The sequence below is a fragment of the Grus americana genome, chromosome 2 (assembly GCF_028858705.1).
Source record: "Grus americana isolate bGruAme1 chromosome 2, bGruAme1.mat, whole genome shotgun sequence".
Lineage (NCBI taxonomy): Eukaryota > Metazoa > Chordata > Aves > Gruiformes > Gruidae > Grus > Grus americana.
This window is the reverse complement of record NC_072853.1, coordinates 9,582,493-9,595,903: the sequence shown is the minus strand read 5'-3', so window position 1 is coordinate 9,595,903 and position 13,411 is coordinate 9,582,493. Positions and strand designations below refer to the sequence as shown.

The 13,411-nt window shown below is 43.2% G+C and overlaps 1 protein-coding gene across 4 annotated transcripts in view; it reads right to left on the bottom strand.

The window, feature by feature from the left end:
* The window catches only part of KCNQ3 (potassium voltage-gated channel subfamily Q member 3), a 209,516-nt gene that overhangs the window by 29,159 nt on the left and 166,946 nt on the right, over positions 1-13,411 (bottom strand). For 3 of the 4 annotated variants that reach the window (XM_054815980.1, XM_054815981.1, XM_054815984.1), the window contains exons 2-7: positions 10,675-10,765; positions 8,798-8,924; positions 6,849-7,021; positions 4,999-5,154; positions 3,510-3,620; positions 2,174-2,269 (exon numbers count right to left, since the gene is read on the bottom strand). In XM_054815980.1, the coding sequence (XP_054671955.1) occupies positions 2,174-2,269; positions 3,510-3,620; positions 4,999-5,154; positions 6,849-7,021; positions 8,798-8,924; positions 10,675-10,765 (754 nt within the window). The remainder of the gene's footprint in view (positions 1-2,173; positions 2,270-3,509; positions 3,621-4,998; positions 5,155-6,848; positions 7,022-8,797; positions 8,925-10,674; positions 10,766-13,411) is intronic. The other variant, XM_054815982.1, reaches the window with a different exon arrangement.

Below are 13,411 nucleotides of genomic sequence, written 5' to 3'. Positions count from 1 at the left end.
GAAAGTGCTGAAGTCAGTTTATTATCTTATGTACCATCAGAGGAAATTTTGTTGAGCGATTTTCTATTTCAGCATTTAGCTCCAAATAAAATTCTCTAAGCACATACCTAAAAAATACTGTAGCTAAATTAGCTACCTACTGAGTGGAGATGCTTTAATTTAAAAGGTGAATTCAATTCAGCACTAGTGCCTGCAGCTCCTTCTGTTTGCCAAGGAGTGTTTTTAATGAGAACAGCATAATATGCCACTCTGTCTGCTTCTCCTGAGGACTGGTTGGATCCTGAGCGGTCTTGAGCACCAACAATTTCAACTGTTGTCACAGAAACATTCTCTGTCCCTCTGTGGAAGGCCTGCCATTTACTTCACTGCCATCAGGGCGTGCTCCTGTATTTGGTTTGCATGGCAAGGTTTGGGGAGGGGGTGGGGTGGGGGGGAGGCTGCTAGTGTGGTTTCTGTGAGAAGATGCCAGAAGCTTCCCCCACGTCCAATAGAGCCAAATCCAGCCGGCTCCAAGACGGACCCACCACTAGCCAAGGCCGAGCACATCAGTGATGATGGTAGCACCTCTGGGATAATGTAATTAAGAAGGGGGAAAAAAAAAACAAGAGCAATTGCATCTGGGGAGAGAAGTGAGAACATGTGAGAGAAGCAACTCTGCAGATACTGAAGTCAGTGAAGAAGGAGGGGGAGGAGGAGCTCCAGGCGCCAGAGCAGAGATTCCCCTGCAGCCAGTGGAGAAGACCATGATGAGGCAGACTGTCCCCCCACAGCCCATGGAGGAAGGATGAAGGGGTGTAGAGATTCCACCTGCAGCCCATGGAGGTCCATGGTGGAGCAGGTGGATGCACCCAAAGGAGGCTGTGGCCCGTGGGAGGTCCGTGCTGGAGCAGGCTCCTGGCAGGCCCTGTGGCCCCATGGAGAGAGGAGCCCACGCCAGAGCAGGTTTGCTGGCAGGACTTGTGACCCCGTGAGGGACCCACACTGGAGCAGTCTGGTCCTGAAGGTTTGAACTCCATGGGAGGGACCCAGGCTGGAGCAGTTCATGAAGAACTGTAGCCTGTGGGAAGGACTCACATTGGAGAAGTTTGTGGAGGACTGTCTGCTGTGGGAGGGACCCCACGCTGGAGCAGGGGCAGAGTGTGCTCCTGAGGAGGAAGGAGCAGCAGAGACAACGTGTGATGAACTGACCACAACCCCCATTCCCTGTCCCCCTGTGCTGCTGGGGAAATTGGGAGTGAAGTTAAGCCTGGGAAGAAGGGAGGGTGTTTTTAAGATTTGATTTAATTTTTTTATTATTCTACTCTGATTTGATTTGTAATAAATTAAACTAATTTCCCCAAGTTGTCTCTGTTTTGCCCTTGACAGTAATTGCTGAATGATCTCCCTGTCCTTATCCTGACCCACGAGCGTTTCATTATATTTTCTCTCTCCTGTCCAGCTGAGGAGGACAGTGACAGAGCGGCTTTGGTGGGTACCTGGCCTCCAGCTAGGGTCAACCCACCACAGCTCCACACATAGTAAGACTAACTCCTGTCAAATTTGTCAGCCCCTAGACTAATAATTTTAAGCTTAATTTTCTGAATTCATAACAAAGACCATAAATGAAGTCCAAGTATGCTAAGGAGTCTCTTCCCATTGAATCTTCTGATCGTCCAATCGATCCACTTAACAGAAGATCGAGCGTGTGTTTCAGTTTTTACTGAAAAACACACATACTATTTACATCATTTGCCTTGATTGAAACAGTCACTGTCTATTGTGTTACTTCTGTTGCTGTTTTCACATCAATAATAACATAACTTTGTTTTCACATAAAAACACTCTCTCAAGGGAACTGACAAAACCTGGATTTTGGAAAGAATATGTTTTCGACAGCTTGTTTTCTGTGATTTTGTGGCACTGATGCAGAAGTTGGTTAGTTTCCAGAAGCTAGCAGATGAGACCCTTTCTTCTGAAAGATATTCTGGGAATTGAAAGATTCCTCAAAAACTGCAAGGACCACTGGATTATCTAGGTCAATGTGAAAAAACTGACTCCTTTACAAACACAGCTCCTCACCTCTTGCAATGGGAAATGAGAATTTGGGCAGGGGGAGAATGGTGGCCCTTATTAACATGATGCTGCAGTCTTCATACACAACGCTTTTTCAAGGAGGGGATAAGTGGCTGCAAACCTGAATGAGTTCAGCTGCTGGCTTTCTTCTTTTCTCAAAATGTTTTTGACGATGTTGTTCCTGGACCTTCAGTGCCAACCCTGAGCCCAAAATGCCCTGAAAGCATAGAATGATGCAAGAATTTAGATATTTCTTACTCAGGAAAAATGGATTAATAATGAGAGGAAACAGGTCTGTAGGAGCTGGATATGGCTACGTGGGACCTTTGTGCAGTACAGCATGCCTTTCCCACTGCTCCGCTAATGAGACACGAAGTTGTCATGATCGCCTCAAAGGCCACAGGCCATGCCAAATCATTCTATGGTCCTCAACAGGCTTCTTGAATGTCTACTTCCTTTCCAAACTGGAGGTGTCCAGGTGGTGTATTACTTCCCACTCAAGGTAGAGTGAAACTGTGCTTGTGTGATAAGAGCTATGCTAACCATACTCTGGATTTGGAGGTGTGGGCCTTCCCATCCTCTGTGAAATTCTTTCCAAGTCTCGATCTAATGGAAAAATATTCTAAAATATGGAATTGGGATAGTTTCTGTTGCTGTTTGGCCCGTCTCACCCCAATCTTGTCTCATTCTTACCTGAGGACTTTGCAGACAAAACAAAAGTTACCTGGCCCATGTAATACAAAATAATAAATATATTTTTGAAAGCAATTTAGAGACCATCTCTTAAGCAGCCAGAGTAGGCTTCACCTAGCCAGATCAAAAATTCCTGTACTGTCATCTGCTATCTAAATTCCCTTTAATCTTAGTGGATAGAAACAGCACTTCTGTGGTGGTGTCATAGATCTCTAGGAAGGGAGGGAAACAGGTGAGATGAAATGCTCTGCAGAGCTGCACTGGTTATAAAGGATGACCACTGGCCTGTGATGATCACTCAGATGTAGATCTCTAGCTTAGAGGTGTTTAGAGCTGGGTAAAATGGGCCCAACCCTAATTAATTAAAAAAAAGTGCCCAAATCCTTTAAAAATACATCTCGTGTGGCTACGTCAACAACAGTAAACTAACGTGGGCCAGGGTACAGGCTCATGAACTGTTTTGTGATTTCCTTGGATTAGTTTTGTTTCCTTGCTGGATTAATTTTGTCCTGTGTCAACTAGCACTGTCTCAGAAAATGCCCACGCATAGTTCAAGGACTGTCAGGGTGACATCTTATTCCCAACAGACTCTGTGCAAAGTTGGGAAGAAAGGAGTTTGATTTACTGATATAGACCAGCTCAAGTGTTTGAATCACTTCTTAAAAAGGTATTTTGATTTCACTGGCAGTTTTGATCACTTTACCTTCTTTCTGCAAGTGCACAGTGCTGGGCTGTGCCTGACAGAGGAGGGGGAAGGTACTTACTGCAGGAAGAGCAAAGAAAGACACTCCAATGAGAGAGAACGTAGCTGCAATCAGCCGCCCCTCCCATGTTTTGGGGGTCTTGTCGCCATACCCAATCGTAGCGAGGGTGATCTGTGGGCAGAATGACCAGGACTTCCCATAAGAAAAACAAAGCCAACAGCTCTGCTTTAAATGTCACCATGAAACCTGCACAACTCACTCAGCTCTATGGGTGCTCATGCACAGCTTGTTAAAATAGGATCTTGATGATGGGCCAACCAATTTTTTTTTTTTTTAATGGTATCATTATCCATTGCACCAGAATGAATTTAGTCTTAAAGCAGCTGCCTCTCTAGGGTGCATTTGCTGAAAGGGAACTCCATGTGACATTGCACGTAGAGTAAGCCTCCTGCTCAACATCAGTGTGCACTTAGGAATGGGACTTGTCAGTTAACAGCTTGCAGAGCTTTAGCAAACAATCAGAGCTACCTGTCCCTGAAGCCTCTGTAAAACTAAGATAACTTTGTGAAAACTTACTCAGTTCCTGCACAACTGTTAATTTCCAGCTACATACCTTCTCTCACCTGTGAGACTCTACCTAAATGTCCTGGATATGTAAGGATATGAAAATATCCAGGTGTTCTATGCAACACTCATGACCTTTTGATTATTAATGGTGGGGAGGGATCTTGCCCTTTATGAATGAACTGCATTAAATAAAAAATATGCTGCTGAATTTTAGTCACACCATGGTATAGACTCTCCTTAACTATTGGTAGCAAAGAAACATGAATTCTGTCTACCAGGTGGCAGGAATATTTTGTGATCAAACGATCAGTGGAGCAAACCAATGCTTCTCTCTTCATCAAAAGAGACAAGAACAGGTGTATGAAAGGTCTCTCTTGCTCAGCATCCTACCACCAATGGCATTCCCTGAGTGATTCTTGGGGAATGCATGTAAGACACAAGAGAAGTGTTGAGTTATCCTTTCCAAAGACATTTTGGACTTGTTAAATTTCATCCCTTTAATCATTGCCCAATGCACCAATCTATCTAGATCCCTTTGCAAGGCCTCTTGTGCCTCAAGAGAGTCAACAGCACCTCTTAGTTTGGCCAGCTCTGGTTTTGCCATTTTCTGAGGGACTTAGCTCTCACAGGCAGGATACTGCTGTCACAAGAGCTAGGTCTTCATAGGCATAGGCTCTGCCAGCACAGTTATACCCAAAGAGACACTCCTCTAAAAAAGAGGTTTTCCAGAAGCCAGGAGCACAGACTGATTTCTGAAAGGACTTTAAGCACCTGAGGGCCTTTGTCTGACTTAAAATCAACTGGGATATGAGTTCTGTTAATTGGTTGTAGAGGCATCCCTACTTTGATAATGTTATACTAGTAACATCCCCTTCACACAAATTTAGCAGCACTTATACTGTAATCCCTGATATCAATACTTTATCTCTTCTTGGGTATAAAGTTTTTAAGAATGGGATAAGGTATTTTTGGAGTCACTTACCAGCCCCCACCACAGTGCATCTGCATAGGTTTCAAACTCTTCCTTCATCTCCACCCCATTAGCATCCTTTTCAGGAACATCTTTTTCAACCAGATAAACAAGAAACGAGGATAGGATGAGCGTCAGGAACCCGATGTACCAAGCAGTGATGAGTTCCTGCAAAAGAAACAGATGGACAATGGAGGGGCTGAAAACAGTCTCAATACCCACAGTGGCAGAGTAAACGTCAGGAGAAGAGAGAAGCACTGAGGATAACAGCAGAGCTGTCGCTGCTGGCTCGGTCACAGTCCGTGACTAGCCCACCTCAGCACTGGGAAATAATGCAGAGATTTACAAGAATTAGCCCTTACATGGCATCTTCCTTGCTTGAAGCAATCTGCAGTTGTAGTGCTGCATAAAGCTGGGTTAAGGGCTTAGCTGCACAGATGACACAGGGTGCTGCAGGGCTCTGCCCCTGACCTTGACTCTTCCCATTCCTGCTGCCCCTAGGCTTGGTCACTCTTGGGAAGCAAATCAACAGCTCTGCCCTCTCCTTGCCTCCAGAAAGCCAAGGCTTCAGGATGCAGTTTCTTCTCTTTAGGCATATCAAAACAGATTCTGAGGTATGAATTGATGCAGTAAGAACAGACCTTGAAAATCGTCTGTGTGAAAACAAACCTGAGCTTCCTTGTTTTAGAGGGAGTGACTACAGTGAAGTGTGTGGCTAATCCCACCGATGTGGGAGATGCAGCAACCCAAGTTCAAATCCCAGCAATGTCTGAAACAAAGTAGAAACCTTTTTGGTGAAGATCTTCACAAGTGGGTAAAAAACCAATATTCCTTTTGTTTTCTGAGAAATGCATTGGCCAAAAAAAAAAAAAAAAAAAAAAGGTTGGAGCTGAGAATTTCATAATTGAGTCTTGAGATAAGTCAACTTTCTTGGCTGATTTCTTGTGTGCAACCACAGAAGGAAATTTGTTGGCTAACCTTGTTAACAAAATTGTTTCTTTAGTGTCTCCAGTGAAGCAAAGTTCTTGCAACCCCTTCTTATCTCCTGCAGCCAACTGAGGTCCAACGGGTGGTGGTTGGGAATCAAACAAGGAACATTTGAATGAAATCCCACACAATGAAGCTTTAAACAATGTCTTTGGCACACAGACTTCTTCCATGATCTCAGTTTCCTGAGAAACATTTTTGACATAAGTGTTTATGTGACACCTGCCTTGTAACAAGTTTATATGGGGAAGAAACAGAAGTTGGTATGAAATGAAGCAGGGAGGGTATCCCTATCAACCACTATAAAGAAGCAAAGTCTAATTATGCTGTGCCAGCTGGCATTTTAATTTTCAAAAACCCTTAAAATGTCAGGAATGTCATTCATAGATAAGAAAAAGCAGAACGTAGCACAGAGTATATGCAATTTTTCTACACCCTGTGCAGATGAGAAATCTCATCTAGAAGATTTTTATGCAGATAGTTTTTAACTTGTAATAATGTTTGGTGAAAATGCAAGAACACAACGTATCTGTCTTGTGTGAGACAGGATGTGTCTGACTATAGCATCAAATTAGACTGAGCAAAGATGATTTTGGAAATTTTGTCTGTCTGGGTTCACACTGTGTGCATCTTTGTATTGTCTGACCCATGCTTCCAAAGAGAGATTATACCAGTAGCTCCTTCTGAAACCACATTTCTGCTAACCAGCCTCTTTCCACCCCTCCAGAGTCCTGCTCCATCTGTCAATCAGACAAGTCTCAGTAGCCACTACAAACATGCTGCAGCTACAGAGGCAGTTCTCTCAAAGATTTCAACATACCCCACTGTTAAAGCGGTGTCCCTGCTCTCATTCAGTGTAAAGGCTCCTCACTTACTTTGCTATGTGCACAAATGGCTGATCCCAAAAGTTTCCATGTGCCGCCCCGCCTGTCCATTCGGAGCATCCGTAGGATCTGAAGGAAGCGAAGGCTTCTGAGAGACGTGGCCAGAACATTGCCCTGGTTCCCAACAGCAACCACTGGCACTGAAGCAATCAGCACAAAGATATCTGCAAGGCAAAAAGAACAACGCTTGCCAACAAAAGTGGCCCCATCACCTGCTCCTTAATCCCATCTGGTTGTGCTGCAAATTTCCCTAGGTAAATTTTAAAGCTGCCTGAAAATACCTTCTCTTGCCAATTAAACAGATATCTGCACCTGCCACGCAGTTGGCATCATGCACAGAACGCACCAGAAAGTCTCATAATCTATTTACAGATCGATGTACCGGACTTGAGACACTGTCTGAGCCAGCTTAGGGATGCACAGAAACAGTGCCCTAATGCTGACAGAAAAACAACATTAAATTAATTCATCTATCCCACAGGACCACCATAGTGAACAAGTCAGCAGATAAGAAATCCAGTTTTTGATGGTGCATCTATTATTTTGTTCTTTTGGCTGAGTTTTCCCATTAAAATCTGAAAGCCAGTACTAATATTTTTTGTAAGCGCTCACAGGGCCAATTGGTTGATCAGCTGAAGAGGTCTGAAATGCAAATCACATAATTTCTTCTTGTTTTATTTCTTTTTCTTTTTTTTTTTTTTTAAAATTATTTCCCCCCTGCTTTTTGATCCTATACATATACAGGAAAAAAGTGGTACCAAAAGGCTTCATACATTCTCTGGGCACTCAGTCTTTAAATTGTCTTCATATTGTATTTCCAGCCAAAAAGAGTGGCACCGGATGGATTTCAGATTTATTCACTTTCAATCATTCCCAAAAAAACCTGTGCCATTGACAACCAAGAGATGATATTACTAAATCCAGTGGGATCTTTTCTGTTCTTTGCCCAGATATTAATGAAGATTCATTCTCAGATGTGAGATGACACTTTTACCGAGAACGCATGAGACAGTATCAATTCCACTTGCTCACACCATGCTCTGTTGCCTTCACAATGCTATTAGAAGTATAAGAAGTATTTATACAACAGTAGCACCCAAAGGAGCACTACCAAATTAAAGATAGCATGGATGCACAAAGAAAATTTTTTCCAATTTTGTCTGCCGTTTAGACCCACAAGATGAACAAAAGGAGGGAGAGGGAAGAGAGTAGCATGTATTCATATAACTGCAACACCATGGCTCCCGGGAGTGCTATGTGCTGTACAAATAAAGAACAAAAAGCTAGTGCTTGGCCTGAAGAGCATCAAAACAAATGAGGGAGTCCTGGAAACAACGAATGAGGATGTGCATGACAGGTGCTCATGGCAGAGTGAGCTCCTAAATGTTGGCTAGCTGGTTTGTGGACACAATAGAGAGTTTTAGAAGGGGATTCAAACATGAATAATGTGTAGTTTTATGGATAGTTATAGGCAGTGCCTTCCAAGCCGGAAAGATAAAATGTGCGCAATCACAAAGATACTTGTTTGCAAATGCAGACCAACATTACAAAAGTAAAACACATTTGAATATGAAAGAGGGCTGGCAAAGATGGTATAAGGTTGGGATCTGAGGTGGTTTGAAACTGAAGGCAGTCAGGGTATATTTGAGGATGAGCTTAAGCAAAATGCAGTGGGACTCAGACCAAGGTAAATGTGTTTGAAGGGTAGAAGGACCCATTTTTTTCTAACTGACCAGCCACCCAAGTGTCTTTCAAATGAATTGTTATTGCCAGAGACTTCAAATAACTACTCCAAGCAGGACACAGCTCCTAGCATAAAGGCAGATCTGATTTCAGTGCTCTTTACACTGCCACTCATTGGTTCTTGGACATCCCCCCCAAACTGGTTCAGGAGGAAAAGAACGTAACAAGGAAAACAGCAGTAGAGAGCATGTGCCTACCCAGCATGCACAAAGGCTTCCTGGCAAATTTGAGTCTCCCTCTCCATCCTTTGTAGCGACAGCAACACCCAGCAGCCCAGATTCTTAAGGCAAACTCTGCTCCGAAGATGAAAATGGCAAAAGTTTCCTGTATCAAAGACACAAACTACATTGTTAGCCTCATAACATGTTTTGCAGTAATTCTGGACACAACAATACAGCTGAAGGAAACAGATGAGGTGCAAGTGTTGGGGTATGTGTGTGTGAGAGAGAGAGGAAAAAAGTGGGGAAGAGAATATAGTTTGAGGAAAGAGCAAGGCAAAGTGGGACATAGCTTTACAGACTGCTCTGCAGAAAGGAGGTGCCCCTGCTGGTGGGTAAATGTGAAGTGCTTGCCCTGACTTGATGGAAGGATAACTACTTCACAAAAAGACCTCCTGTTTTACACTAAATGAAAAGGCATATATGAGTGGTGACTGCAAAGTCCCCAGCGCATTGTACACCCACACCCAGGGTCCATGCAGCCATATCTAGACATGGACAGGATCCAGTATATTGATATGGTTATATTTAAGGCAATGATAAAGGCATATATAAGACAAATTTAAGGCATATATTATCCCGTTAAATATCTGGGGCACAGAAGAATGAGATTTTCCACCACGCTGAAGATATCTTCTAAGCTTGAGGAGGGAATGGATAGGAGAGAGCTTCTCCGAGGTGCTCAACGGAGATGGGCCAAAGGCAGCATGGGGCACGCAGCTACTTTTCCTCTCTGTAAATAGCTGGCAAGTATGAAAGGAGGATCTTTCCTGATGCTCATACCCACAGCTGCTAGGCACTTCTGAAAACCACTGAGAGCCACATAAAAGCAAGCACAGGAGAAGGAAAAATAACATCAGGCTTTTTCAAACGTGAAAAGTTGTGTCTACGTAGGGTAACAGGGACCAAAAGTGAGTTTCACATTCCCTAGGGGATGAGGGTGTTTTCATACAGGCACTTTTTGAGAAGGATCATGCAAAGAGAATTCACCTTTAATTCATTTTGGCATTTAGTTCTTGCTTGGATCTACCTGTCTCTGGGGGCACATGGGGAAATGGAAATTGAGATCCCAAAAATACTCTTGCTGTGCAGTTTCCCTAGGGAGGCTTTTCTACAAGGCCAGGTTAAATGAGAGGTTGCAGTCTCTGTTTCACGATAGCTATGGGAGCAGAGTAAGTTCTTTGTTAGGGTCATTTTCATAAAATGATGAATATGTCATGTATATACTTAGTGAGGGTTTCTTTCCTATATTTTTTTTCTTCTGCCAAATGGGAGGCCTACAGAAATACAGTCTTGAGCATGAACTCAATTTATAAAACAAGCATGCTAGAAACACAGAGAAAGGAATATATTTGCTGCAAATACATTTTCTCTCATGTATAGTTGTTGGAGGCACTGCTTGCAACAATTTCAGCTTTGCTGCTATTGGACACAAGCATGAGACCAATTCTGATGACTGCCCTTGAAGGTAATGCTGGGATTGGTAGAATACCAGAGAATGAATCAGAATTGTTGAAAGATCCCCAAAAAAATGAGTTTTCAAATATGCTCAGGTCTGGCATGGTCCATAGGAAATTTATTGATATTTCAATGGGAGAACTCTTAGGCAAATGCTGAGAAGCCATTTTTTAAAAGTCTCAGGCTAGTATTTTTCCTCTCTCCTTGCTTCCTTTTTTACTCAGTGCTGACAATGGACCAGGAACTCTCCAATATGTAAGTGTACAGACAGTGCTCCAGGATCGACAGAAGAAATATTCTCACATGCAGAGCTGGGAGTAAGTTTCCATCACTGCTGATGGGGCTGATTTCAAGTCAAGGACACTACCAGGGTGATGCAGCAGCCATAGTCTACTTACCAGCAAGAGGAGCCAGTCTCCCGAAACGGTTTCATACTCCTTGAAAGTTGTCAGGACAGCTAAGATCAAACACCCCAAGACAATTAGAAACCTGGAATGAAATAAAAGGAAAAAAACGCAGCATTGTTACCCTGCTCTGTATTTGCATCTGAGATACTGCCTATAAAATCTTGGGTAGAGACCTTCAGGGGATGGCTACTTCCTATTGGTGAACAGTGAGGTGGGCTCTCATGAAGATCAAAGGTTCTCAATCTGGACAGGGGGGCTGGCAGTCAAGAAATCATGGCAAGATCCTAAATCAGAATGGTCCTGGGACAGATATGCATTAACTCATTTGCATTCTTCAGGAAGGAAATGGGTGATACTGCATTTTGGTAAGGGATTGTATGGCATGGTAGAGGACTGTAATGCTCAGGAGGTCTATTCCAAGCTGATGTGCCGTGTGCTTTACAAAATTGCACTGCAGTCACAGTGGAATGAATCTACTTGGCACAGCCTGAAACCTGAAAAACAGTAAACACTTCACTGCAACGCAGCATCAGGACAAACCCTCCCTTGGAAACTATACTGCATTTTTTTTTTTTTCCTTTTTTGCACTCATTTCTATGCAGATGAAAAGATAAAAAGGTTTGAAAGACAAACAATAGAGAGGGTAAAGTTCTGCTCTCCAATAAATGCAGTGTGTGATAAATCACTGCCCCTGTGCTATTGTCTGTCTCTGAGGCTCCAGAACACAGAGATTTGACAGAAAATTTAACTCCCACTGCTGGTAAATCCAATTCAGTCCAATCTAAAGTCACGTTGATCGGCTTTGTAAAACTATTCCCAGGACAGAGCAATTCAAAATCTTTTATACATAAAAAGGTAAGAAAAATCAAGGTAGTCTTGTAAGTGATTATTGTGAAGCAGAGTGGGGGAAGCTCATATTCTAGTACTTCATGTACCCAGATCACGGGCACTTTAATGTGCTCCCAAAACCTGATCCACAGGAAGAGAGGGGAAGGTGGCCATGGAAATATTTCAGAGCTTAGTGAATAAATTGGAAGGACATCTCCATAAAAGCTCTGGATCCCTTCCTTTCATAGCTAGGGTACATCAAAGAAATGAAAGGCATTAGGTACTGAAAACATCCAGGGAAAAAAGCTTGTTAAGAATCAAACTGTGTTTAGTGTGTACTACCTGTTTTGAATTTCAATCTGATAGCTGAAGTGTGATTTCATTTCTTGCTGAATAAAATTCCACTTTGTTTCACTGGGTGAAATGAGCAAAGTCCACAGCCTGCAGTGTGGAGGCAGTGAGCAAGGACCAAGGGGAAAGGAGGCTCAACTCCGAGACATGTGTCCTCTAACCTGTCTTGGGGTTTTGTTTCCTTCATGTATAAGGAAACCTAGGACTAAGGGAGCATGTTCGGAGAATTTGCAACATTTTTGCAGCTGGAGTAAAAGGAGAGAGGTGAGTTCCAGATAGCTCCTGCTGCCTTTTGGGAAGGAATTTCCTTCAAACACCATCAACTAGCACGCTCCATGCAAGGAACAGGAAGCAGCGAAACACTTCACAGCAAGCCCTGAAGAGTTACTTTGCTGTGACTTTCCTAACATTAGATATTCAGACTGAAGTCTCCTATGCCAGGAAAATTTCAGATCAGCCATTTTGAGCGAGATTAGAACAGATATAAATGTGTTTGCTCATGCTAAACAATTCTGGATTTCTTTGACAAGTTTCCCCTTCTCCCACTCACCAGCCATGCTCTAGAGAAAGCCTTACATGGTTGATAGGAAACAGCCTTTGGGTCCAGAATGTATCTTTTATCATCTACCTATTATAACCACACTCCTGTTGCTCAAGACATTTGGCAGTCAACTTAGCAATTCTGCAATGTTCCTGCCATGCCCTCAAACTTGCTTTGTCACACCATACCTTGCTGTCCCAACCTTGCAATTATAAAGCCGGTAGCTCACTGGCTTCCCAAGACCCACAACACAACTGCCCTGCGCCTCCATGAGCAAACTGGTGAGAACTCACCCAAGACAACATGATTCCTTGGATTACTGATAAACCACCTGTGATCTGCCACATTACAGCCATTACCATAGCACCATCACTAATTCTCCATTGAAAATAGCCTTGAGCTACTGCTACTTGTTGCTTTCCATTACAGCCATTTCTCTATACCATGTGAAAATTCCATGACCCATCAGCTCACAAGTGTCATTTAAATTATTTAATGAAAGGCAAAACACACTGAGAACAGTCCAAGGAAATTACATCACCAGCTACTTAAACTGAAGACATGAATTTACGATATCACTCAACAGAACAGCACTGTCAGTTAAAGATGATATGCAGATTTTTTGTCTAAGAGGAAGACAGAAGATAAGTCAGTAGTGAAATCGTCATCTTTTGCCTAAGAATGCCTGCGGTTTTACCACTAGAGGGTATCGGTGCTCCATAGAGCAAGGGGATATGGCTCTTGCTTCTGTTTTCCTTCCCCAGGAAACAAACTCAGTGCAGGTGATGTTCAAGTGATCGCACCCATGTATTTCATATTCAAGAAAAGGAGTCTCACAGCGGTGAAAAGGATTTTCCTTGGCTGCTAAAACCCCCAAATGTTGGCATTAACGGACAAGGGGTGCTGCTAGCTCGATCGCTCTGTGCACCATAGCCCATGCTGCGAGCCCCACTGCTCAGAGAGCCCACCCATGAAAACAACAGACCATGCAGGACGAGAAAAAAAGTA